Source organism: Salvelinus alpinus, chromosome 19 (assembly GCF_045679555.1).
Source record: "Salvelinus alpinus chromosome 19, SLU_Salpinus.1, whole genome shotgun sequence".
Lineage (NCBI taxonomy): Eukaryota > Metazoa > Chordata > Actinopteri > Salmoniformes > Salmonidae > Salvelinus > Salvelinus alpinus.
This window is the reverse complement of record NC_092104.1, coordinates 28059602-28087266: the sequence shown is the minus strand read 5'-3', so window position 1 is coordinate 28087266 and position 27665 is coordinate 28059602. Positions and strand designations below refer to the sequence as shown.

General features: G+C 47.4%; 1 protein-coding gene across 3 annotated transcripts in view; it reads left to right on the top strand.

The window, feature by feature from the left end:
• Positions 1 to 27665, top strand: part of LOC139545222 (septin-2) — an 86824-nt gene that overhangs the window by 3625 nt on the left and 55534 nt on the right. The window contains exons 2-7 of one of the 3 annotated variants that reach the window (XM_071352750.1): positions 6546 to 6597; positions 7268 to 7367; positions 7622 to 7708; positions 9743 to 9866; positions 12484 to 12618; positions 13003 to 13120. In XM_071352750.1, coding sequence (XP_071208851.1) covers positions 6571 to 6597; positions 7268 to 7367; positions 7622 to 7708; positions 9743 to 9866; positions 12484 to 12618; positions 13003 to 13120 — 591 coding nt within the window. In that variant the 5' untranslated portion in view covers positions 6546 to 6570. Of the gene's footprint in view, positions 1 to 6545; positions 6598 to 7267; positions 7368 to 7621; positions 7709 to 9742; positions 9867 to 12483; positions 12619 to 12805; positions 12830 to 12858; positions 12880 to 13002; positions 13121 to 27665 lie in introns of those variants that run through there. The other 2 variants (XM_071352752.1, XM_071352751.1) reach the window with 2 other exon arrangements.

The following is a 27665-nucleotide window of genomic DNA, read 5'->3' as shown; positions in this document are numbered from 1 at the left end:
TAAGAGGTAAGGTGTATAGATTCACTGCCACCACAGCCCCTCCAGCTAATAAATCAAGTGTAAACCTCACATGCCAGGATTTTGGCTTAACTAAGGTGGCATTTTTCCTTCTTCGCCAAACTGTTTAATCTCCCTCAGGTCTCCCTTAAATGGGTATTATTAAGTGAGTATTATTGCCGCCTGCGTCCTGCCTGTATCTCCCGTAGTGTTGCCTTTGTGTTAATACCACAGCGAAAATGGAACAGCTTAATTAATCTACTGCTGGTTCCCACAGAGACAGTCCAGGAATAACACGTGTGTGTCTGTGTGTGTGTGTGTGTGTGTGTGAGTGGACGTGTTTAACTATACTTGTGGGGACCAGAAGTCCCCACAAGAATAGTAAACAAACAAATATTTGACCAACTGGGGACATTTTGTTAGTCTCCACATGCTATTTCTAGGGGGGTTAGGAGCTAGGGTTAGGGTAAGGGTTAGGTTAGGGAAAATAGGATTTTGAATGGGACTGTCCCCACAAAGTTAGTTGTACAAGACTGTGTGTGTGTAGGGCAAACTCATTTGGTTGCGGGTAAAATAAAATAAAAAAAATAAAAAAAATACAGACATAAGAAACATACTGTATTGCTTTTGCATATTCAATAAATGCATTGTAACTTGTATGGTATGAAGGCCCCAGAACGTAGCCGTAGATAATAGATTAATAATAATAATGCTGTGAAATAAATGTAGGCTATCCCTCGGATGCAGGCCGTCTCACCCCGTGCTGCCTGCTATGTCCTGCTAAGATCCATATCGCAAGCTGTTGACTTGTGGGCCCCGTCTGTCGGCATGCCACTGACTGACCCTAACCACCTCTGTGCTTCGACCCCTGATAGTGTGTGTGATTGTGGGCCAGTGGGGCCGCGGGTGGGCTCTTGTTCCGTCTCTTACCCAGGCGGAGGGGTGATCCGTATGAAAGGCCTCAGGAACCTGGGTGATAAACAGCCATTGTTTTCCTGAGAGCTTGATGAAACAGAGAGGGATATCTGGCCATGCCGCCTGCTGCAGACATATGAGGTCCTGCCACCATACACAATAGATCAGTGTTGTAGTACTACAGTCTTAAGGCCACATATTGAGTGTCTCGGTTTCGGATACATTTGTACTTGGTCTTGACAGTGACAAAAAACTCTATCAGCTTCCATTCAATCAGCGGATAAAACCGCTTTGCCGGGCCAAATATACACACTCCACTTTATCTATTATATACATGTTTGCGCATTGGTGAACCTATAGGCCTTCAGTGTGTGACATGTTTGTGATTCTGAAAGGACAGCAACTGTAATACCAGCGCACGCACTCATGTAGGAGAATGCACTTTTTGTAAAACACAAAGAGCCATTGGTGTAGTGGAGGGTATATACAGGTATAAACCGTTCAGTGGGCATTGTGTATGCTCACTTCTTAATCCCTTATGTTGTGTATCAAAGTAGTGTAGTGGAGGTATACGACTTATCAATCATGTAGTACAATAGAGAAATCATGCACTAAGTAGCCAACACAATCACAAAGCATGTGAAATATATTCAGATGCGCGCCGCACACATATCTTAGTTCAGCGGAATATCATCTGCAAGCAGCAAGAGTGTGCAGCTCTCAACTGGTTTTGGCTTGGAGCAGCTCACAGAAGAATAACATCGGTAGCCAGTAGGGTAGGAAAGACATTTATATCTACCAGTAAATGCTAAGTAAGGCAACAATGGGTATGCAAACCAGGTATTTAAAAAGTTTAGTCCCAAGTGTTGGCTAGTAGGCCATTTGTGATGCGCAGTTGTCATCATGTGCTGTTTTGCATCAGGGGTATAGACATGGATGGGCCTGGGCCTAACAGGACCACCCAATCAGATTTGATGTGGTTTAAGCATTGTTGTGGACTTAGACCATCACGATTTTGAGAGTGAAAATCTGAAATATGTATAGGAAAACTCGTAAAAAAACATAGGATTTTTCACACAGGGTGCCTTTCCTTTGCTGGATGGTGAGTTTGGGAACTTTTTGGCAAAATTATAGTATACCCACTTCTCCAGGTACCACTTCTCCACTGCATAGGGCCGATGGAAAGACAGCAGTCACACACAGCATGATGTTAAAGGATAAGCAGTCCATAAACTCTGACATAATAAGCCAGTAGGTCCCCATCATAAGAATACAAAAACACAACCATTAAGCATTTCCTAAACGAAATGTACAACTATTACTTCCCATTGCACAAATGGTCAGAGTGAGGTGTTTTCTCATTTGTGTCTGGAAGTTGCAAGCTAGCCAACTTTGCCAGTTAGCTTGGGTGCTTGGATGGGACAAGCATGCATTGGCAGGCAAGCTGCAGAAGGATGAGGAGGCTACTATTGCCCATCGTTTATCAGTGCAATTTTGACAGCCAACTAGCTGAAAATGTTTGAGAGCGTTTATCTAATGTCCCTTCGTTAGATTTTAGCTCATCTTGCTCTGGCTAGCATTAGTTGTTGATCTTGTTGATGTGCATAACTGAGGGAGAGAGAGCCTACTTTTTCATGGTTGTTTGATAAATAGGACTGTAAAGTTCCCAAATGTAAGAGGACTCCCATGGTGTTTACATATTTACAGAATAGATGTGTTTACATATTTACAGAAATACATTCAGGTGTATTTTTTTGAATTTTGGCAAATAAATGTGTTCTAATGATCTAAAGTTGCGCTGTTGTAAACACACAGTAAGGTTAAAAGTGAATGATGGCAGGCCCATGTGGCAAATGGCTTGTTTGTATAAAGGCCTATTGTAGCACTGACTGGATGTATATATACAGTGGGGAGAACAAGTATTTGACACACTGCCGATTTTGCAGGTTTTCCTACTTACAAAGCATGTAGAGGTCTGTAATTTTTATCATAGGTACACTTCAACTGTGAGAGACGGAATCTCAAAAACAAAAATCCAGAAAATCACATTGTATGATTTTTAAGTAATTAATTTGCATTTTATTGCATGACATAAGTATTTGATTACCTACCAACCAGTAAGAATTCCGGCTCTCATAGACCTGTTTCTTTAAGAAGCCCTCCTGTTCTCCACTCATTACCTGTATTAACTGCACCTGTTTGAACTCGTTACCTGTATAAAAGACAACTGTCCACACACTCAATCAAACAGACTCCAACCTCTCCACAATGGCCAAGACCAGAGAGCTGTGTAAGGACATCAGGGCTAAAATTGTAGACCTGCACAAGGCTGGGATGGGCTACAGGACAATAGGCAAGCAGCTTGGTGAGAAGGCAACAACTGTTGGCGCAATTATTAGAAAATGGAAGAAGTTGAAGATGACGGTCAATCACCCTCGGTCTGGGGCTCCATGCAAGATCTCACCTCGTGGGGCATCAATGATCATGAGGAAGGTGAGGGATCAGCCCAGAACTACACGGCAGGACCTGGTCAATGACCTGAAGAGAGCTGGGACCACAGTCTCAAAGAAAACCATTAGTAACACACTACGCCGTCATGGATTAAAATCCTGCAGCGCACGCAAGGTCCCCCTGCTCAAGCCAGCGCATGTCCAGGCCCGTCTGAAGTTTGCCAATGACCATCTGGATGATCCAGAGGAGGAATGGGAGAAGGTCATGTGGTCTGATGAGACAAAAATAGAGCTTTTTGGTCTAAACTCCACTCGCCGTGTTTGGAGGAAGAAGAAGGATGAGTACAACCCCAAGAACACCATCCCAACCGTGAAGCATGGAGGTGGAAACTTCATTCTTTGGGGATGCTTATCTGCAAAGGGGACAGGACGACTGCACCGTATTGAGGGGAGGATGGATGGGGCCATGTATCGCGAGATCCTGGCCAACAACCTCCTTCCCTCAGTAAGAGCATTGAAGATGGGTCGTGACTGGGTCTTCCAGCATGACAACGACCCGAAACACACAGCCAGGGCAACTAAGGAGTGGCTCCGTAAGAAGCATCTCAAGGTCCTGGAGTGGCCTAGCCAGTCTCCAGACCTGAACCCAATAGAAAATCTTTGGAGGGAGCTGAAAGTCCGTATTGCCCAGCGACAGCCCCGAAACCTGAAGGATCTGGAGAAGGTCTGTATGGAGGAGTGGGCCAAAATCCCTGCTGCAGTGTGTGCAAACCTGGTCAAGAACTACAGGAAACGTATGATCTCTGTAATTGCAAACAAAGGTTTCTGTACCAAATATTAAGTTCTGCTTTTCTGATGTATCGAATACTTTTGTCATGCAATAAAAGGCAAATTAATTACTTAAAAATCATACAATGTGATTTTCAGGATTTTTGATTCTGTCTCTCACAGTTGAAGTGTACCTATGATAAAAAAAATTACAGACCTCTACATGCTTTGTAAGTAGGAAAACCTGCAAAATCGGCAGTGTATCAAATACTTGTTCTCCCCACTGTATATTTTTTAAGTGTCATGTTCTTTCTGGGGGTGTATATGAACAGATTGTAATACGATTTCATTTAGCTAAAATGCTGTCAGTTCCACTTCAAATGCAACGATGTTTCACACAAGTTATTTTCAAAGAGATGGCTAACAGCATGCATAGTGCAATATTAAACACAGTTCCACTCACCAGATGATAATCATTTAAAAATGAACTTCTTGTTGAAAGTTATTATTGAAAAGGGAGAAGCTAACAAATTGACAATAACATAAGCACCAGCTGTCAGAGAAGCTCACAGGTCACTGCACCTGTACATAGCTCATCTGTAAATAGCCCATCTAATCTACCTCATCCCCATACTGTATTTATTTATTTATCTTGCTCCTTTGCACCCCAGTATCTCAACTTGCACATTAATCTTCTGCACATTCTACCATTCCAGTGTTTAATTGCTATATTGTAATTCATTTGCCACCATAGCCTATTTATTGCCTTAACTCTCTTATCCTACCTCATTTTCACATGCTGTATATATATTTTTCTACTGTATTATTGATTGTATGTTTGTTTACTCCATGTGTAACTCTGTGTTGTTGTATGTGTCGAACTGCTTTGCTTTATCTTGGCCAGGTCGCAGTTGCAAATGAGAACTTGTTCTCAACTAGCCTACCTGGTTAAATAAAGGTGAAAAAATAAATAAAACATCCTCTTTGATAACACCTGCTGCAGCCGCTGCAAACTAGCCGACAACAAAAGCTAGCTAGCTAGACCGTGGGAAAACTACGGCTCGTTATTGCACAGTGACCTGTTGGCCTTCAAGAAGGCAGACGTTTCCATAAGTTTTTGTAAAAACAGTCCCACCCATTAAGTCAATGTGATTGGTTCAATCCACTGTCACTCAAATTCTGCCCTAATACAGTTGAATGTCAGATGCCTTTCTGATGGCCTATCCAATGGCTGACTTAGCGAGCTACAATTATTTCTCCAGAGACCAGCAAAGAAAAATCCTGATTGGATATTTTTTTTCTCTTCAGTGTTAACCCTTTCCTTTCTAACAAAAACTGAAGCGATTAAATCAGAACATCATTGAAAAAAGTAATATAATTATTCTTATTATTTTCATTATTTTATAAATCCCTAGCCCTTCTCTGAAGGCATAGAAGGCCCATTGTTTCCCACTGTGTTTGGGTTAGTAATAATTTTGAGTGTCTCTATTTTCCCTCAACATGCATTTTTTCACTATTTTGAATGTCTAAAGAATCCATATGTTCTAAAATATGAACACAGAAATACATGGTCTTGAATTGGACTCGCATTTTTATGGTCTCGGTCTTGCTCTGGTCTTGAATTGGTCTCGCTTTAGGTGGTCTCGAACACAATACTGCAATAGATACATTTTCATCACTCTTTAATGGATTCCAGACAATATTAACGTGTCATATGGCACACACTCCTCAAATATTTGTTACATTTCTTTTCTTGTGTTTTTCAAATAAAGTTACATAACAGGGTTCAGTAGTCTGGCTGTGCTTGCCATCTCTCCCTCTTTCGCTTTATCACACACAACCTGTCAGTCAGTGCCTAGTGTGTTATGATCAAATGGAGGGATGTTTTTACACAGCGCAGGGCACAGGTTGGTGGCAATTATGTGATCATTTATCATTCAGGGTCATTTCTCTGTCATCCGAGTAGTGCCATAGAGTAAAGCAGCGGGAGCCTAACTAAACATACATGGTTCTTAGTGGAGGTCTGGGAACCAACTTGTTGTCCGCCCTGTTTCTGCTCTATCAGTTGACTGTGATACAGTTAATGGGGATTTCCGTGAGGGACTAGATGTGAGCTTAGAGTGCCCTAGTGTGGATGCTGTCATTATTCAGAATGTCGGTGAGAGTGACTACTACATGTTAAAGGTAATACTATAGTAAGAGTTGAGTGTAGGTCTGGTGGTGAGTGATTTATACAGTTGTTGTCTCAAGCAGAGATGGCGAGAGAGCCTGGGTGCCAGTCTGCTTCCGCTTAAACAACGCTACATTGTTACCTTGCCAACAACAAAAACAAGTTTACTAAAGCAGAAACAGACTTGCACCCAGGCTAATGTTAGTGTTGAGTGACTTATATGATATTTATTTTTCTGGTTGCAGGTTCAGGCGACCAGCAGCAGTGACCATGTCTCAGTCTGCAGAGAAAGGGAAGGTGAGTGTACCCCTACTTCTTTAGTATGCACACGCCCTAACCCAGGCACTCAGAGAGGACATCCTGTATAAACACCGCTGTTTCATCGGCAGCTTAATTGCTTTTGGGATTATCTCCTCCATTTAATGCTTCTACACCTGCATTGCTTGCTGTTTGGGGTTTTAGGCTGGGTTTCTGTACAGCACTTTGAGATATCAGCTGATGTAAGAAGGGCTATATACATATATTTGATTTGATTTAATCTCAATTTACACCAGCCATCTCTCACACACATCTCCTGAAGGCTGGAGATGAAGAATGTCAGGGAGGAGAGCGATATATTGTCTCATGCTTCATAAAAAACATGTGTAAACTAACAGTGAAATGCTTAATTATGGGCCTTTCCCAACAATGCAGAGAGAAAAATAATTATAACACAAGGAATAAATACACAATGTGTAATGATAACTTGGCTATATACACATAGGTACCAGTACCGAGTTGATGTGCAGGGGTACAAGGTAATTGAGGTAGATTTGTACATACAGGTAGGGAAAAAGTGACTAGGCAACAGGATGGACAATAAACAGTATCCGCACAGAGGGGGAGGGAAGAGAAACAATTCAAGACCCTTCCAATGCAAATCCTAGTGAGTTATAGTGCATTACCGTTATAACCATGTGTTTGTCAGTTCCCTGAGGCGGCAGGATATGTGGGTTTTGCCAACCTGCCCAACCAGGTGCACAGGAAGTCAGTGAAGAAGGGATTTGAGTTCACCCTCATGGTCGTTGGTGAGTATGACCTATTCACCAACTATGTCAATTCAAGAGAAACTCAACTACACATTAGTTATTTTGTGCCAGAATGCTGTTGTCTAGTTGAGGGCTGTTTCCCAAATGGCTCCCTATTCCCTATATAGTGCACTACTTTTGACCAGAGCCCTGGTCAAAAGTAGTACACAATATAGGGAATAGGGTGCCATTTGGGACGCAACCTTGTAGATGTATAGATCCTAGAATGATCACGCCGGTCCGTATTTTTGCAGGAGAGTCTGGTTTAGGCAAGTCTACGCTGATCAACAGCCTGTTTTTGACAGACCTCTACCCAGAGCGATACATCCCTGGGGCTGCAGGTACACACACACTCTCACACTCACTCACTAATAATGGAGAAATGTCTGTTCTGCTGTCTCCAGTATAGTATTGCCTGGAGTGGAATGTTAAGAGTGATCGTTTGTATTAGTCTTTCAAAGGCCCATCCCCTCCTCATGACTTAGATTATTGGCCAGTCTGAAAAACAACCTCCAGCTCCTACCGCTTTTGTGTTTGTAGTTCTGAAGGGATCGGATAGGTGTAAGCAATATGGTGTTGGCTTTTGCAGTAATGATCTTACAAAATAACACATGATTTGAAAATGTGTTTTTGGAACACTTCACATGTTTTCACATGTAGTTTCATGTTATCACATGTTGCTTTACATGTTGTCACATAAGATCATTTGTGAGCACATGAAAACGTGTTTTTGGAACACTTTACATGTTCATGTGAAATTCATGTGTTTTTTCCGTAAGGGTGCTTAAGGCACCTGTCCAGTGCCTTAAGATCTGCAGAAGGGGTTAGGGGCTGCCTGGGTTTGTTTTCAACTTGGATATTTTGTCCAGAGGCTTGGCTTAGGCAGGCTTTAGAGTCACAAGGAAGCTTTGATGTGAAAACTAATGAAACTATACTATCGTTCAAAAGTTTGGGGTCACTTAGAAATATCCTTGTTTTTGAAAGAAAAGCAAAAAAAAATGTCCATTAAAATAACCTAAAATTGATCAGAAAAACAGTGTAGACATTGTTAATGTTGTAAATGACTATTGTAGCTGGAAATGGCTGATTCATTTTTTTAATAGAATATCTAGTATAGGCGTACAGAGGCCCATTATCAGCAACCATCACTCCTGTGTTCCAATGGCACGTTGTGTTAGCTAATCCAAGTTTATCATTATAAAAGGCTCATTAGAAAACCCTTTTGCAATTATGTTAGCACAGCTGAAAACTGTTGTTCTGATTTAAAGAAGCAATAAAACTGGCCTTCTTTAGACTAGTTGACTATCTGAAGCATCAGAATGAGTGGGTTCGATTACAGGCTCAAAATGGCCAGAAACAAAGACCTTTCTTCTGAAACTTGTCAGTCTATTCTTGTTCTGAGAAATTAAGGCTATTCCATGCAAGAAATTGCAAAGAAATTGAAGATCTCGTACAACGCTCTGTACTCCCTTCATAGAGCAGCGCAAACTGGCTCTAACCAGAATAGAAAGAGGAGAGGGAGGCCCCGGTGCACAACTGAGCAAGAGGACGGACAAGTACATTAGTGTCTAGTTTGAGAAACAGACACCTCACAAGTCCTCAGCTAGCAGCTTCATGAAATAGTACCCGCAAAACACCAGTCTCAACATCAACAGTGAAGAGGCGACTCCGGGATGCTGGCCTTCTAGGCAGAGTTGCAAAGAAAAACCCATATCTCAGACTGGCCAATAAAAAGAAAAGATTAAGATGGGCAAAAGAACATAGACACTGGACAGAGGAAGATTGGGCAAAAAAGTGTTATGGACAGACAAATCTAAGTTTGAGGTGTTCGGATCACAAAGAAGAACATTTGTGATAAGCAGAAAAAATTAAAAGATGCTGGAGGAGTGCTTGACGCTATCCGTCAAGCATGGTGGAGGCAATGTGATGGTCTGGGGGTTCTTTGGTGGTGGTAAAGTGGGAGATTTGTACAGGGTAAAAGGGATCTTGAAGAAGGAAGGCTATCACTCTATTTTGGGGTGAAACATGGGGTGAAATCTCTTCAGATTACCTCAACAAATTGACAAATAGAATGCCAAAAGGCTGTAATTGCTGCAAATGGAGGATTCTTTGACCAAAGCAAAGTTTGAAGGACAAAATTATTATTTCAATTAAAAATCATTATTTATAACCTTGTCCAACGTCTTGACTATATTTCCTATTCATTTTGCAACTAATTTCATGTATGTTTTCATGGAAAACAAGGACATTTCTGAAGTGAGGCCAAACTTTTGAATGGTAGTGTACTTATCATTAGGCCGTGTCCCCCGGGATACCTCTCAGCTTAACCTGGTGTGTTAAACAAAATATTATTTATGTAATCTCTCCCTCTGTAGAGAAGATCGAGCGGACGGTGCAGATAGAAGCCAGTACGGTGGAGATTGAGGAGAGGGGAGTGAAGCTCCGCCTTACTGTGGTCGACACCCCAGGATACGGAGATGCCATCAACAGCCAGGACTGGTGGGTGTGGGTGGGTGCGGGGGGGTGTCTAGGTGGGTGTGTATGGCTGGTGAGAGCTACACATAGATCTCTCTCACAGAGGAGTTTTCTCATATTTTGTTCTGTTTCCTGTTCTGAGTCCCTCTCCACTTGTTTGCCCTCCTGTACTCCCATCCTCTTTTACTCCCTCTCTCAAATTTCCTCTCACCTCCCTCCCCCACCCTCTCTTTCCTACCTCGCCTCCCCAATCTTTCATTCACCCTTTCACCATTTCCTTAGCCTCCTCCCCTTTGTCTGTTTGTGTGCAGGGGGTTTTTCTGGATCAAAAAGGCGCTTAGGTGGTGGGCGTGACTGGGTACGGACGGCGTGTCAGCGCTGCTGAATTTAAAGGCCCAGTGCAGTCAAAAACGTGATTTCCTATGTTTTATATACCTTTCCACACTATGAGGTTGGAAGGATACTGTGAAATTGTAAACATTATGATAATACCCTTTTAGTGTAAGCTGTTTGAAAAGACTGCCTGAAATTAGAGCTGGATGGAGTTTTGGCCTGCCTGGTGACATCACCAGGTGTTAAATTAGTTAATAGACCAATAAGAAAGAGAGTGTGAAAAAAAATAAAAAAAATTCTACCATTAACAGCTAGTTTTCAGTTTTCTCCTCCCAACTCAGACCGTTCCCAGACAGTCATAGGAAAATTCCTGCTTGAGAAATTGCTCTTCCTAAGAAACAATTTTTGTTTTTTGTTGAAAACAATTTAAGTAAGGTGCTTTATTGTTACCCAGAAATTATTTGATATTGAGAGAAAAACTTCTGCATTGGGCCTTTAAGTGAACATTTTAGAGCAGCTAATTTCCTGCAATTCTACACATTTGCCATGGACCTGATGGAAAATGTTTCTAATTTCCTGCGATTCCATACATTTTGTTCTTTTGCTCAAACGTAATAACTAAATCAATACAACTAAATTGTTCTAATTTTAAATTCACCCTGACTGTAGCTTTTATTTTGGTGGTTGTTAGTTCTCAAAGATTATATTATAAAAAAATATTGGCATCATTCCATTTCAATTTAATTTAAATTCCTCTCAGTTGACAAGGCATTTTCTCACCGTAGTGGCTTGATTCGTCTGGAGTTGATATGGAATGAACCCCAACAATGCCTGGGTCCAACTGGGGGATGTGATTTTTTTATTTAACTAGGCAAGTCAGTTAAGAACAACTTCTTATTTACAATGGCAGCCTACCCCGGCCAAACCCTAACGACCTTGGGCCAATTGTGCGCTGCCCTATGGGCCTCCCAATCACGGCCGGTTGTGTTACAGCCTGGAATCGAACCATGGTCTGTAATGACGCCTCTAGCACTGGGTGAATATAAGTCAGAGGTAATATGGCACTCTATTCCCTATATAGTGCACTACTTTGGACCGACACTTGGCATTTTGCGTGGTGATCTTAGGCTTGTGCTGACGTTGCTTCCAGAGGCAGTGTAACTCTGTAGTGAGTGTCCCAAGGATTTTAATGGCAGAAAATTAATGTCTGTGTATGAGTGTAGCTATGTCTGTGTGTATGAGTGTAGCTATGTCTGTGTGTATGAGTGTGTACAATAGTTGATGATAGCAGGAACAGTGATTCTTCCTGTTCCCTTGCCCCCTCAGCTGCTGTGTGGGCTCTCTCCCTCCCTCTCTCCCTCCACCTCTCTCCTCCCAGCTCCATTTCCTGTTGATTGTCCTGACATGCCTGTGGTTGAGTCGACATAGAAATCAAATAAACAACAAAAAATGGTCACATGCTTAGTAAACAACAGGTGTAGACTAACAGAGAAATGCTTACTTCCGGGTCCTTTACTAACAATGCCGAGTTAAAGATGAAGAAGATAGAAGTAGAAACCAGGGTTGTTACCACTGGCAGTGATCTAAGGGTTGAGTGCAATAGAGCAGGTTAGAAGCTCAGTGGCGTCAGTGACAACAAAGGGGCAACAGTAGCAGGTAATCAGGATATGCTAAGATCCAGAGTTGGGATCATTTCAATTTAATTTCAATTCCTCTCAGTTGAATTGGACACGGCATTTATTCACTGTAGTGGCTTGAGTTGTCTGGAGTTGATACGGAATGAACCACAACACTGCCTGGGTCCAACTGGGTGACGTGAATTTAGGTCAGAGGTAATCTGCATCTGCATCCCAAATGGCACCCTATTCCCTATATAGTGCACTACTTTTGTCCAGAGTAGTGCACTATACAGGGAATAGGGTGCCATTTGGGAAGCAGACTTTATGTTGATGCTACTTCTGTTTGGGGGGGAAGCTGTAGCTAAATACCATGTGACCACGCCTAGTGGCCCTGCAGGAAGTAATCAGAGAAAGCAGGTCAGATGGCAGAGATAGGCTGCATCTCTTTCTGGTCTCCTTTCCTCCATGTTGCTATCTGTTATCCCTGGTTTTAATATCAGTGCAGATGAAGAACGAAAGTTGAGGAGAAAAAGCTTAGGCTTTTGAGTTGCACCCACTTCGTAAGTATATACAGTGTATATACTGCCAAGGCTACAAAGACCCACAATCTATTTCTGGAGGTGGTCTTCAAGTTCACACAATGTCTCTGGTTGGTTTGTGTTTGATGTGTGTTGTGTGTGTGTCCTCAGCTTTAAGACCATCATCCAGTACATTGATAACCAGTTTGAGCGTTACCTTCATGACGAGAGTGGCCTGAACCGCAGACACATCGTAGACAACCGAGTCCACTGCTGCTTCTACTTCATCTCTCCTTTTGGACACGGGTAACACACACACACACACACACACACACACACACACACACTGCTTCTACTTCATCTCTCCTTTTGGACACGGGTAACACACACACACACACACACACACACACACACACACACACACACACACACACACACATACTTCTACTTCTACTTCATCTCTCCTTTTGGACACGGGTAACACACACTTCTACTTCATCTCTCCTTTTGGACACGGGTAACACACACACACACACACACACACTTCATCTCTCCTTTTGGACACGGGTAACACACACTTCTACTTCACACCACTATTTAGACTGGCTAGTGGTAACATAATCACTTATTCTTTTCTATCTACTATTATTTATCTGTATTATATTTCTACCTGTCTCTGGATCTGTCCAGTCTGAAGCCTCTGGATGTGGAGTTTATGAAGGCCATTCACAGCAAGGTCAACATCGTCCCTGTCATCGCTAAAGCTGACACACTCACACTGAAAGAGAGAGACCGCCTTAAGAGGAGGGTGAGTTGGGCACACATGCATAAGTATGCCACATATTCAATAGTTTTCCCTCATTCCCTTAGGTTTAAATCCCTTTTTAAACACAGGTGTAAAAATATAGCATGGCCCTTCACTAATATCATGGTGGAACCAGTGGAATGTGAGATGAGGTTGTTGCCAGGATGTTGTGAGCTGCATCAGCCTCACTAGCTGTTCTTGTTTGTGTCCTGAGCCATATGGAACATTCATTACAACGTAGATGATAGAATAATAATCAGAGGCAGCTATCCAAGTCGGACATTGTGATTGTGTGTGAATACGCACATGTTTGGCCTGTTGTTTGTGTGCGTGTGTGTACATTTGTGATGATGCAGCTTGATTGCTGCTAGACAATAGCAGGATTATTTAGAAGTGCAGAAAGAGAAAAGATGGAGCCAAGAGAGAGAAAAGAAAGGGAGAGACAGGGAAGGAGAGAGAAAAGAGGGAGAGCGAGAAAGCACACGTCTTGGTCAGTATCCCCTCCCAGATGCTTCCTATTGGAGCAGACCCAGGTGTCTGCCTGCCTGCACGCTCTCAGCTTTCTGATGTCTGGTCTGACATAATATGCACACACACACACGCCCTTGTTCGACCCTTTGTGTTATCGTAGTCAGGTTACACTCTGGGCTCCCTTTCATCTCACATGCATTAGACCTTGTAAAACACACACACACACACACATACCAGGAGAGGTGTTTTAAGATGATATAGCCCACGCTAGGCAGAGGAGAATAAGGTTGTGTAAATAGGATTTCCTGCTTCTGTGATATCACTCCCCAACTCCCCTCATCCCCCTCCACCCACCCAGCCCACCCAACAATTGTGTGTTGCCTGATGATTAGATGTTTTGGTTTCTGCTCCTTTTGAGTCTGTGTGTTTGAGTCACAGTTTGTTTACATTTCTGTCTGGGATCAAACAGTGCCTTTCTCTCTGTGGTGGGAGAGATGGCAACCAGATCCGGACAGGGCTGACGTGTGTGTGTGTGTGTGTGTGTGTGTGTGTGTGTGTGTGTGTGTGTGTGTGTGTGTGTGTGTGTGTGTGTGTGTGTGTGTGTGTGTGTGTGTGTGTGTGTGTGTGTGTGTGTACATCTTCTATAATCATCTGGTGACATCCACCCAATATAATCAATAGTGAATATCTTATTGTCTAACTTCTGCCCCTTTGTTTTGCCTGAGCTGTACAGTAACTACTCTGTACTGTATTTCCCCTCTCTAACCCCCGTACTGACAGCCCAGTCCCAGATAGTAGTGTATGTTCAGTCCTAGACCCCCCACCAGCACTTCTTTCAGACCTCCGAGACGTTGGTATTTTCCCCCAGTGGGGAGGCCTCTGCCCCGGCCTGTATGGGGCCGGAGTGGGGTTTGCCTGGCACTCAGGGCTGGAACGGCTCTCCTAGCTGGGCTCCAGTGGAGGATGGCAGACTCAGTCACTGTACAGCTGCTTTGTTGGAACCCCCGCTCTGTACAGAGCTTGTTCTACGGGACTGAGAGTGTATGTGTGTGTTACGGCAGACTCGGTCACTGTGAAGCTGCTTTGTTGAAGACAGTCTGGTTGTGTAAAGTGCTGATGTTACATATTAATAATAAAGCCCTTTTGTGGGCGAAAAACTAATTCTGATTGGCCTGGCTCCCAAGTTGGTGGGCCTATGCTCTCCCAGGCCCACCCATGGCTACGCCCCTGCCCAGTCATGTGAAATCCATTGATTAGGGCCTGATGAATTTCTCAATTTACTTGTTTCCTTTTATGAACTGTAACTCAGCAAAATCTTAGAAATTGTTACATGTTGTGTTTATATTTTTGTTCAGTATAGCTTTTACCCTATCTGTATAGGGTGAGTGTTCTGACAGCCACAGGGGATGGGCTGGGGTGAGAGAGGGAGAGGCGATATGCTTTGATAACGTCTCACACCCTTTCCTGCTCAACTGTTTAAAACTGTCTGTTTGTCCAATTGGTTCCCATGGTCCACTTAGCGTTCCCTTAACAACTGTCAGTTAACAAGTAATTAGGATAAGCTGAATAGATAGCCTACACACAGATGTGCACTGTAATACACCACAAACTCACATACAGTTTCACACAAACCTCAGCTACTCCTCCACAAACAACATTTATGAATTCCCCCATGCCCACATGGGCCTACCAGCACACTCAGATTAAATAGGGATGGCATAATTGACACAGTCTGTATCAGGCTAATGGTAGTGAGTTCCTGGATAAGTCATTATAGCCAGGAAGTGGAGGGGAGCGCTCACTATCACAGGTCCTTATTTAACCGTGGAACCAGGCTGTATTTTTTTGCATATTCAATTACCCTTCGCTAAGCATCAATTTCATTTATTTTTAAAGGGGGAAAAATGTCTGACTGTGATTTACTCATCTTGGGTTTACTTGTTGTCCTTTGCGCTATGTTTGTTTGTCAGTTTAATCAGATAAGTAATAGATTGCTATACCAGGGTAGTACAATACCCCTCACCTATTAGACTAGGGTAGTCGAATGCCCCTCCCCTATTAGACTAGGGTAGTAGAATACCTCTCCCCTGTTAGACGGACTCAGGTAGTAGAATACCCCTCCCCTGTTAGATGGACTCAGGTAGTAGAATACCCCTCCCCTGTTAGACGGACTCAGGTAATAGAATACCCCTCCCCTGTTAGACGGACTAGGGTAGTAGAATACCCCTCCCCTGTTAGACAGACTCAGGTAGTAGAATACCCCTCCCCTGTTAGACGGACTCAGGTAGTAGAATACCCCTCCCCTGTTAGACGGACTCAGGTAGTAGAATACCCCTCCCCTGTTAGACGGATTCAGGTAGTAGAATACCCCTCCCCTGTTAGACGGACTCAGGTAGTAGAATACCCCTCCCCTGTTAGACGGACTCAGGTAGTAGAATACCCCTCCCCTGTTAGACGGACTCAGGGGTAGTAGAATACCCCTCCCCTGTTAGACGGACTCGGGTAGTAGAATACCCCTCCCCTGTTAGACGGACTCGGGTAGTAGAATACCCCTCCCCTGTTAGACGGACTCGGGTAGTAGAATACCCCTCCCCTGTTAGACGGACTCGGGTAGTAGAATACCCCTCCCCTGTTAGACGGACTCGGGTAGTAGAATACCCCTCCCCTGTTAGACGGACTCGGGTAGTAGAATACCCCTCCCCTGTTAGACGGACTCGGGTAGTAGAATACCCCTCCCCTGTTAGATGGACTCAGGTAGTAGAATACCCCTCCCCTGTTAGACGGACTCAGGTAGTAGAATACCTCTCCCCTGTTAGACGGACTCAGGTAGTAGAATACCCCTCCCCTGTTAGACGGACTAGGGTAGTAGAATACCCCTCCCCTGTTAGACGGACTCAGGTAGTAGAATACCCCTCCCCTGTTAGATGGACTCAGGTAGTAGAATACCCCTCCCCTGTTAGACGGACTCAGGTAGTAGAATACCCCTCCCCTGTTAGACGGACTAGGGTAGTAGAATACCCCTCCCCTGTTAGACGGACTCAGGTAGTAGAATACCCCTCCCCTGTTAGACGGACTCAGGTAGTAGAATACCCCTCCCCTGTTAGACGGACTCAGGTAGTAGAATACCCCTCCCCTGTTAGATGGACTCAGGTAGTAGAATACCCCTCCCCTGTTAGACGGACTCAGGTAGTAGAATACCTCTCCCCTGTTAGACGGACTCAGGTAGTAGAATACCCCTCCCCTGTTAGACGGACTAGGGTAGTAGAATACCCCTCCCCTGTTAGACGGACTAGGGTAGTAGAATACCCCTCCCCTGTTAGACGGACTCGGGTAGTAGAATACCCCTCCCCTGTTAGACGGACTCGGGTAGTAGAATACCCCTCCCCTGTTAGACGGACTCAGGTAGTAGAATACCCCTCCCCTGTTAGACGGACTCAGGTAGTAGAATACCCCTCCCCTGTTAGACGGACTCAGGTAGTAGAATACCCCTCCCCTGTTAGACGGACTCAGGTAGTAGAATACCCCTCCCCTGTTAGACGGACTCAGGTAGTAGAATACCCCTCCCCTGTTAGACGGACTCAGGTAGTAGAATACCCCTCCCCTGTTAGACGGACTCAGGTAGTAGAATACCCCTCCCCTGTTAGACGGACTCAGGTAGTAGAATACCCCTCCCCTGTTAGACGGACTCGGGTAGTAGAATACCCCTCCCCTGTTAGACGGACTAGGGTAGTAGAATACCCCTCCCCTGTTAGACGGACTCAGGTAGTAGAATACCCCTCCCCTGTTAGACGGACTCAGGTAGTAGAATACCCCTCCCCTGTTAGACAGACTAGGGTACTTCATTGAGTACCAGTCCTTCTATTGAAGTCAGAGGCAGCAGCCAAGAATCTGCCACAAAAAGACCTCGGCTGTAGAAGGATTAATGACTCTTGTGTTTTCCCCCTGATATTTATTCATTTGTTTTTCGATCGCCACTTTCTCACCGTTTTTACATTGTTTGTCCTTTCATATAATTGTGTTCCTCAGCCCCAGCCCTGCTCTCTCCGTATTATTAGGGGGAAACAGCTTGTATAGAACAATATACGTTTCCTGCAATGTGTCAAGACTATACCACCGACAAAACGCAGCCTGCCACCCTGCGCAATATAAGCTTATCAACCTCTGAACAAACCTCTCTCTTGCTCTCTGTCTCCATCCTTTTCTTTTGTTCTCTCCTTCTCTCCCCTCTTACTATGTTCCTTTGTTCTTCCTGTCTCTCTCCATTCCTCGTTTTTTTTTTTGTAGTGCCAGTTTCCCTGGCAACGGTCGCAGTGGTCTGTAACTCATAAGTAGTCCTGAACAGGATATATTGGAGAGTTTATCCTCTGTGTCTGGGACCCTGCAGTCATATCCTGTGTGGGGCTTTACTCATAAACCACCTCACTACTGCTTCTCTATTTGATCAGACTATACACAGGAGCTGGTTTAGACTGGATCTTGGCTGAGACAATGCTACTGAAAAAATATCAGATAACAAAAGCCCTGCATTTCAGCGGTAGTGGATTTGCCATATCAGCGGTAGTGGATTTGCCATATAAGGGGAGCCATTTTGAAATACACTAGGTAATTTCCAGCTGTCTATGGAAAAGAGAATACAAATAACTGAGCTTATTCAGCAATGGATTTTAGATGATCTTGGCGAGGGAGGGCATGTAGTGCTAGTACACTGTACTGTATGTACCCACTAACCTGCTTTAGTGGTATAGTAGCATTTTAATTATTTTACTGCAATTGCTACTATTAGGTCACTACATGGCCACTAGTTTGATGGGAGGCAGAGGTCAAAGATGGCTTGAGAGCTCAGGAGGAGTTATTTTCTCTCGCTGAGCCGGGGAGGGGGGATACAACCAATTGTTCGGCCCTCCTTTTCTCTCTCCCCCCTCTTCTCCTGTTCTCGCGGAAGGCAGTTTGGCCGTGCGGCTGCCATATATCACCCAGGCCGCGGCCCGTGATGCTGTCACAGCTTTCCCGTCATTGTCTCACTCCTGTCGACTCTCCCAGGCATCCTCAGTTCTCTCAGCCTTGCTCCTGCTGTGTGAACCAGCTCTACAGCCCCACAGGGGTACTAGTAGCTTAGTATAGCGCTATACCTCAGTCTCTAGGCCGATAGTAGCAGTGGAGTACAGTTAACCAAATACCTTGTATTCCCTCCCCAAATCCTGCATTGTTTCTTTTATCCTCTGAGCATCTAATGGGTCTTTACTCCTAAAGACCATTGAGTGTTTGTATGGGTAAAGGTCAAACACTGATAATGACCTCATCCTTGCTGAGGTCTCTCTTGTGTGTGTGTGTCCGTGTGGTCGTGGTCAAGTCCTTTTCCTGCCTGTTACTCCAACATGCGGGGTATTTATTTGTCTGCCCTGTGGCAGTCATTGTGCCAGGTTATGCCCGCGCTTCTGCAGGAATAAAAATAATAAATACACATTTCCCTCCGTGGAGAGAATGACTTTAACACACAATTACCTTTTCAGGAGTGGATTTGGAACAGGCCTTTTACAGTGAGAAAACACCAGGTTTCCTTGCTTTTGGAACATCTTAGTCCCCCCCTGAATATTTTTTTTGCCTGCCACCCCTTCAAAAGAAAGACATAGAATCTACTAGTTAGACAAATAATATACGTAAAGATATTAGCCCCTAGAAGTCAGAAGATCTTGAAGTCAGGATGGTGAAGTCATTTTTAATATTGAATATCTATCCATGTGTTTATGCTAGAGACTTACCAACTTGTAGTGGCTACAGCTCAATCCCTTCTTTCCGGTGATATAAAGTTTGTGTTTATTCCATAACATAGGGCTTGTGATTGTACACATGAGAGGATCCGAACAAGAAAATCATCACGAAATCGTCTGTAAAACCCAAACCATGTGAGCTACAAACGAATATGTCACCAAAGGGGACACTCTCACATACACGACCGTGTCGCTTGTTTAGCTCTACGACATCCACAAACTTTACGGCAGTCTTCTGAATTCTCTGTCGTGGATGTCCTCCTTTCGAAGAGGTCTTCTCACAAAACCGACTGTCCAGACCGAACCGTTGGAGCTATAAACTAATATGTCACCAATCTCAACGCACTCCAGCTTCAGGGGAGTGGTCTGAAGGTAGCCCAGTACCTGGCTGTAAAAACTGCATCCAGGTAAAATGTTCCAAAAAAGAACCTGACCAAACCTGGGTCTAAAAAAATGACATGTTCTTATATCTTTCAGATATAGGAGACACTTCAAAACCTTGTCCCTTATGATTCATTTTTAGACTTTCTGTTTTTGCCATTAATGAATGTGTTGTTCAATACGTTTCTATGGGATTTAGCAGTAACCACCAAATTCAATGTTTCATCAAATAATTTGTTAATTTAAAAAAGTATACCTACAGGAGGTCTACAATTCTAAATCAAATGGCTAAATGATACATTTCATGACCATCTTAAAGCAATTCAATATGTTAGCTAACGAGATATTGCGATCTAAGGGCTTAGACCTACGGGGTCAATAGATATATTTGTTTCTTACTACATTTATGTTCAACCTACTGTGAAACTGCACTGTGACAACCAGAACCAGCCTGAGGTATTTTCATGAGCCCCTTTCAAAACTCTTAAGCTGACATGTTCCTTTGATACTAGCTTCTACATTGTTACATGGCTTAATTAGTACTGTATTGAACTTTCCTTCACACTCTGTGATCAGAGTTTGAGGTGGGTGGTCTGTGGATCGGTTGGGCCTTAGCTCTACTGTACGAATACTCCCAGTCGAGAGAGAGGGTGGGGGTGCTGTCATTCCGTTGCCTTTTTAAAATTACCCGTTAAGCCCACTAGTTACCTTAGTGACTGTCTTCCCAAACACCACTCCACTCCCATGCTCCCTGGCTGGGCAGACTGAGCAGGACCGGTCCAGTCTGGTACAGTAATTACAGGAAGGACCTCTGCTCTTGTGGTCCAGTGAATAGGTCTGGAATGTCAACTTGATGTCTTTGTTTAAATGCTCTTTCAGAATGAGTCACTCTTTGCTTCACCGTTTTCATATCTGATCTGGAGGAAAGAAAAAAGCTCCTCTGTTTTACCATGCAGTGCTGTGAGGGTCTCTGTTAGCCTGCGTACCTGTACACCTGCATGCTACAGTACATTACTGTCTGGGCAGCTAGATCATGGTGCAGTCGTCAGGATGTCTGTATGTCCCCATGGGCCCAGGTCAAAGTAGTGGACTATATAGGGAATAGGGTGCCATTTGGGAAGCTGAATGAGTCTTCTACAGGATCACCTGGAGCTTCTCAGCCCGAGGGCCAGATGTTAGGGGCCATGGGGGCAGAAGATGGAACAGGGAGTCAAAGGCTAGTTGTGTAATACTGAGAGGCTGGGGCAGGTTTACAGGCAGCCCCAGACAGTATGTGCCATTACAGGCATCCTCTCCTTGGCAATCCCCCCCCCCCCCCCCCCCCCCACACACACACACACATTCTCCTGCTGTCTGCCAGATTATCCCAACCTGAGAGCTGATCGTACAGAGAGAGAGGTGTGTGTGGAGGGGGTGGTATGGGTGTCTAATACCCTCAGCTTGCCTCCCTCAGAGTGAGTATTGTTGGGGCTCCGTCACCCCCTCTGACTCCCTAGGGGCAGCAGGAGGGTAAGTCTCGAGACATTTCCTGGAAAGACGGAATCATTTGTTCTCTCAGGGCTTAAGGTTAACAAATTACATTTTGAATTAAAGTTGTTTTTGAGGGAGGGACCTAGAGGGATCTAATGCGCACTGACTCCCTCATTGGTTGTGTTATGTGTGTGAGCCCAGTCAGTAGGAGAATGTGTGAGCTCAGTCAGTGGTCAAATATAACATTTTTGGTTGTTATTCATTGTGTATTGGATAGCTTTATTGGCTCCAGAGGCTGTGGTCTGTAATGTTACATAAAGCTTACTTAGCAATCTGGGCCCTTGCTGCCTTGCCCTCCTCATCCTGGGTCGATAAGAGTTTAATGATGCCATTCGTTTTTCTCTGAGCTTTTTCACTCTGATTTGTTGATTTCATAAGACTTTCCTTAGGTGCATAGTTTCACTTCCAAGCATTGTTCCCTGGTGGACTAGTTGTTTAGTGGGGACAAACAGCCCATGATGGCAGACCTGAACAGGCTGCTGAGTCAGGCCAAGAGTAGGGCCAGGTGGACAGACAGGGCTGTGGTCCGTGGCTGATGTTACACAGGATGCGTCCCAAATGGCACCCTATTCCCTTTATAGTGCACTACGTTTGACCTGGGCCCATAGGGCTCTGATCAAAAGTAGTGCTCTATAAAGGGAATAGGTTGCTATTTGGGACATAGCCACAAAGATTGGGACTGTTGTTCTCATAATGTAGAGGCTGCTATCTACAAACACCATTATGGTCTGTGGCCCCTGTAGCTAACTGTACTGTGGTGGAGCGGGGCTTAACCCAGGTTTGTGTTTGTGACTTTTTTTCTATTGGTTTGTGGCTATGATAGTCATACTCCTGTGGGTGTTTTTATATTGGGTTTACTTTGAGGTCATGTTTATGAGAAACATATGGAAATATGATTTGTGTTTGTTATTCATGGTGTCTTTAACCAGGGTTACTGCATCTGTTAGAGGCCTAAGTGGCTCAATGTTTCCTTTTTCCTATGTAGATAAAACCTCCTATATATATATTATATATATCTCCGATGGCCCTGGTCAAAAAGTAGTGCACTATGTAGGGAATAGGGTGCCATTTGGGACATAAGTGTTTCAACTTATCATATTCACTGTCTCCATAATACCCCATACAGTAAGAATGTCCCTCCCCACCCTTATAATTTATTTCCCCCAAGGGGAATGTTTCTTCCTCCTCCTCATCACGGCTCCACTAACACACAGTCATATTAGATCACATATCAAAACAAACTAAGCCTTTAAATCAGAAGCTCTCACTTCCTTTTCTAATTAATACTGAGGCAGAACCCTGTGTGCCATTGTTACCAGTGACCTGGCCTGCCAACTCAAACACAGCAACAGAGAGCGAGGCAGAGAGAGAGAGAGAGACGGAGGCAGGCAGAGAGAGAGAGAGAGACGGAGGCAGGCAGAAAGCGAGAGAGAGACGGAGGCAGGCAGAAAGCGAGAGAGAGACGGAGGCAGGCAGAAAGCGAGAGAGAGACGGAGGCAGGCAGAAAGCGAGAGAGAGACGGAGGCAGGCAGAAAGCGAGAGAGAGACGGAGGCAGGCAGAGAGAGAGAGACGGAGGCAGGCAGAGAGAGAGAGACGGAGGCAGGCAGAGAGAGAGAGAGAGACGGAGGCAGGCAGAGAGAGAGAGAGAGACGGAGGCAGGCAGAGAGAGAGAGAGAGACGGAGGCAGGCAGAGAGAGAGAGAGAGACGGAGGCAGGCAGAGAGAGAGAGAGAGACGGAGGCAGGCAGAGAGAGAGAGAGAGACGGAGGCAGGCAGAGAGAGAGAGAGAGACGGAGGCAGGCAGAGAGAGAGAGAGAGAGACGGAGGCAGGCAGAGAGAGAGAGAGAGACGGAGGCAGGCAGAGAGAGAGAGAGAGACGGAGGCAGGCAGAGAGAGAGAGAGAGGAGACGGAGGCAGGCAGAGAGAGAGAGAGAGCGAGACGGAGGCAGGCAGAGAGAGAGAGAGGAGACGGAGGCAGGCGGAGAGAGAGACGGAGGCAGGCAGAGGAGAGAGAGAGAGCGAGACGGAGGTAGGCAGAGAGAGAGAGAGAGCGAGACGGAGGCAGGCAGAGAGAGAGAGAGAGCGAGACGGAGGCAGGCAGAGAGAGAGAGAGAGAGAGAGTGAGACGGAGGCAGGCAGAGAGAGAGAGAGAGAGAGCGAGACGGAGGCAGAGAGAGAGAGAGCGAGACGGAGGCAGGCAGAGAGAGAGAGAGAGACGGAGGCAGGCAGAGAGAGAGAGAGAGAGAGAGACGGAGGCAGGCAGAGAGAGAGAGAGAGACGGAGGCAGGCAGAGAGAGAGAGAGACGGAGGCAGGCAGAGAGAGAGAGAGAGACGGAGGCAGGCAGAGAGAGAGAGAGAGACGGAGGCAGGCAGAGAGAGAGAGAGAGACGGAGGCAGGCAGAGAGAGAGAGAGAGACGGAGGCAGGCAGAGAGAGAGAGAGAGACGGAGGCAGGCAGAGAGAGAGAGACGGAGGCAGGCAGAGGGAGAGAGACGGAGGCAGGCAGAGGGAGAGAGACGGAGGCAGGCAGAGGGAGAGAGACGGAGGCAGGCAGAGGGAGAGAGACGGAGGCAGGCAGAGGGAGAGAGACGGAGGCAGGCAGAGAGAGAGAGAGACGGAGGCAGGCAGAGAGAGACAGACGGAGGCAGGCAGAGAGAGAGAGAGAGAGAGAAGGAGGAGCAGAGAGAGAGAGAGAGAGAGAGACGGAGGCAGGCAGAGAGAGAGAGAGAGAGACGGAGGCAGGCAGAGAGAGAGAGACGGAGGCAGGCAGAGAGAGAGAGACGGAGGCAGGCAGAGAGAGAGAGACGGAGGCAGGCAGAGAGAGAGAGACGGAGGCAGGCAGAGAGAGAGAGAGACGGAGGCAGGCAGAGAGAGCGAGAGAGACGGAGGCAGGCAGAGAGAGCGAGAGAGACGGAGGCAGGCAGAGAGAGCGAGAGAGACGGAGGCAGGCAGAGAGAGCGAGAGAGACGGAGGCAGGCAGAGAGAGCGAGAGAGACGGAGGCAGGCAGAGAGAGCGAGAGAGACGGAGGCAGAGAGAGAGACGGAGGCAGAGAGAGAGACGGAGGCAGAGAGAGAGACGGAGGCAGAGAGAGAGACGGAGGCAGAGAGAGAGACGGAGGCAGAGAGAGAGACGGAGGCAGAGAGAGAGACGGAGGCAGAGAGAGAGACGGAGGCAGAGAGAGAGAGGCAGGCAGAGAGAGAGAGGCAGGCAGAGAGAGAGAGGCAGGCAGAGAGAGAGAGGCAGGCAGAGAGAGAGAGGCAGGCAGAGAGAGAGAGGCAGGCAGAGAGAGAGAGGCAGGCAGAGAGAGAGAGGCAGGCAGAGAGAGAGAGGCAGGCAGAGAGAGCGAGGCAGGCAGAGAGAGCGAGAGAGACGGAGGCAGGCAGAGAGAGCGAGAGAGACGGAGGCAGGCAGAGAGAGCGAGAGAGACGGAGGCAGGCAGAGAGAGCGAGAGAGACGGAGGCAGGCAGAGAGAGAGAGAGAGACGGAGGCAGGCAGAGAGAGCGAGAGAGACGGAGGCAGGCAGAGAGAGCGAGAGAGACGGAGGCAGGCAGAGAGAGCGAGAGAGACGGAGGCAGGCAGAGAGAGCGAGAGAGACGGAGGCAGGCAGAGAGAGAGAGAGAGAGAGAGAGAGGCGGAGGCAGGCAGAGAGAGAGACGGAGGAAGGCAGAGAGAGAGAGAGAGAGAGAGACGGAGGCAGGCAGAGAGAGCTAGAGAGACGGAGGCAGGCAGAGAGAGCGAGAGAGACGGAGGCAGGCAGAGAGAGCGAGAGAGACGGAGGCAGGCAGAGAAAGAGAGAGACGGAGGCAGGCAGAGAAAGAGAGAGACGGAGGCAGGCAGAGAGAGAGAGAGAGACGGAGGCAGGCAGAGAGAGAGAGACGCAGGCAGGCAGAGAGAGAGAGAGACGCAGAGAGAGAGAGAGACAGGCAGAGAGAGAGGCGGAGGCAGGCAGGCAGAGAGAGAGGCGGAGGCAGGCAGGCAGAGAGAGAGGCGGAGGCAGGCAGGCAGGCAGAGAGAGAGGCGGAGGCAGGCAGGCAGGCAGAGAGAGAGGCGGAGGCAGGCAGGCAGAGAGAGAGGCGGAGGCAGGCAGGCAGGCAGAGAGAGAGGCGGAGGCAGGCAGGCAGGCAGAGAGAGAGGCGGAGGCAGGCAGGCAGGCAGAGAGAGAGGCGGAGGCAGGCAGGCAGGCAGAGAGAGAGGCGGAGGCAGGCAGGCAGGCAGAGAGAGAGAGGCGGAGGCAGGCAGGCAGGCAGAGAGAGAGAGGCGGAGGCAGGCAGGCAGGCAGAGAGAGAGGCGGAGGCAGGCAGAGAGAGAGGCGGAGGCAGACAGGCAGGCAGAGAGAGAGGCGGAGGCAGGCAGGCAGGCAGAGAGAGAGGCGGAGGCAGGCAGGCAGGCAGAGAGAGAGGCGGAGGCAGGCAGGCAGGCAGAGAGAGAGGCGGAGGCAGGCAGGCAGAGAGAGAGGCGGAGGCAGGCAGAGAGAGAGAGAGAGACGGAGGCAGAGAGAGAGACGGAGGCAGAGAGAGAGAGGCAGGCAGAGAGAGAGAGAGAGACGGAGGCAGGCAGAGAAAGAGAGAGAGACGGAGGCAGGCAGAGAGAGAGAGACGGAGGCAGGCAGAGAGAGAGAGGGAGAGAGACGGAGGCAGGCAGAGAGAGAGAGGGAGAGAGACGGAGGCAGGCAGAGAGAGAGAGAGAGAGAGACGGAGGCAGGCAGAGAGAGAGAGAGACGGAGGCAGGCAGAGAGAGACGGAGGCAGGCAGAGAGAGACAGACGGAGGCAGGCAGAGAGAGAGAGAGAGAGAGACGGAGGCAGGCAGGCAGAGAGAGAGAGAGAGAGACGGAGGCAGGCAGAGAGAGAGAGAGAGAGAGACGGAGGTAGGCAGAGAGAGAGAGAGAGAGACGGAGGCAGGCAGAGAGAGAGAGACGGAGGCAGGCAGAGAGAGAGAGACGGAGGCAGGCAGAGAGAGAGAGACGGAGGCAGGCAGAGAGAGAGAGACGGAGGCAGGCAGAGAGAGAGAGACGGAGGCAGGCAGAGAGAGAGAGAGACGGAGGCAGGCAGAGAGAGAGAGAGAGACGGAGGCAGGCAGAGAGAGCGAGAGAGACGGAGGCAGGCAGAGAGAGCGAGAGAGACGGAGGCAGGCAGAGAGAGCGAGAGAGACGGAGGCAGGCAGAGAGAGCGAGAGAGAAGGAGGCAGGCAGAGAGAGCGAGAGAGACGGAGGCAGGCAGAGAGAGCGAGAGAGACGGAGGCAGGCAGAGAGAGCGAGAGAGACGGAGGCAGGCAGAGAGAGCGAGAGAGACGGAGGCAGGCAGAGAGAGCGAGAGAGACGGAGGCAGGCAGAGAGAGCGAGAGAGACGGAGGCAGAGAGAGCGAGAGAGACGGAGGCAGAGAGAGAGACGGAGGCAGAGAGAGAGACGGAGGCAGAGAGAGAGAGGCAGGCAGAGAGAGAGAGGCAGGCAGAGAGAGAGAGGCAGGCAGAGAGAGAGAGAGAGACGGAGGCAGGCAGAGAGAGAGAGAGACGGAGGCAGGCAGAGAGACGGAGGCAGGCAGAGAGAGAGAAAGAGAGAGAGAGAGACGGAGGCAGGCAGAGAGAGCGAGAGAGACGGAGGCAGGCAGAGAGAGAGAGAGAGAGAGACGGAGGCAGGCAGAGAGAGAGAGAGAGACGGAGGCAGGCAGAGAGAGCGAGAGAGACGGAGGCAGGCAGAGAGAGCGAGAGAGACGGAGGCAGGCAGAGAGAGCGAGAGAGACGGAGGCAGGCAGAGAGAGCGAGAGAGACGGAGGCAGGCAGAGAGAGCGAGAGAGACGGAGGCAGGCAGAGAGAGCGAGCGAGAGAGAGAGGCAGAGAGAGAGAGAGAGAGAGAGGCGGAGGCAGGCAGAGAGAGAGAAGAGAAGGAAAGCAGAGAGAGAGAGAAAGAGAGAGACAGAGGCAGACAGAGAAAGAGAGAGAGACGGAGGCAGGCAGAGAGAGCTAGAGAGACGGAGGCAGGCAGAGAGAGCGAGAGAGACGGAGGCAGGCAGAGAGAGCGAGAGAGACGGAGGCAGGCAGAGAAAGAGACGGAGGCAGGCAGAGAAAGAGAGAGACGGAGGCAGGCAGAGAGAGAGAGAGAGACGGAGGCAGGCAGAGAGAGAGAGACGCAGGCAGGCATAGAGAGAGAGAGACGCAGAGAGAGAGAGAGACGGAGGCAGGCAGGCAGAGAGAGAGGCGGAGGCAGGCAGGCAGAGAGAGAGGCGGAGGCAGGCAGGCAGAGAGAGAGGCGGAGGCAGGCAGGCAGAGAGAGAGGAGGAGGCAGGCAGGCAGAGAGAGAGGCGGAGGCAGGCAGGCAGAGAGAGAGGCGGAGGCAGGCAGGCAGGCAGAGAGAGAGGCGGAGGCAGGCAGGCAGGCAGAGAGAGAGGCGGAGGCAGGCAGGCA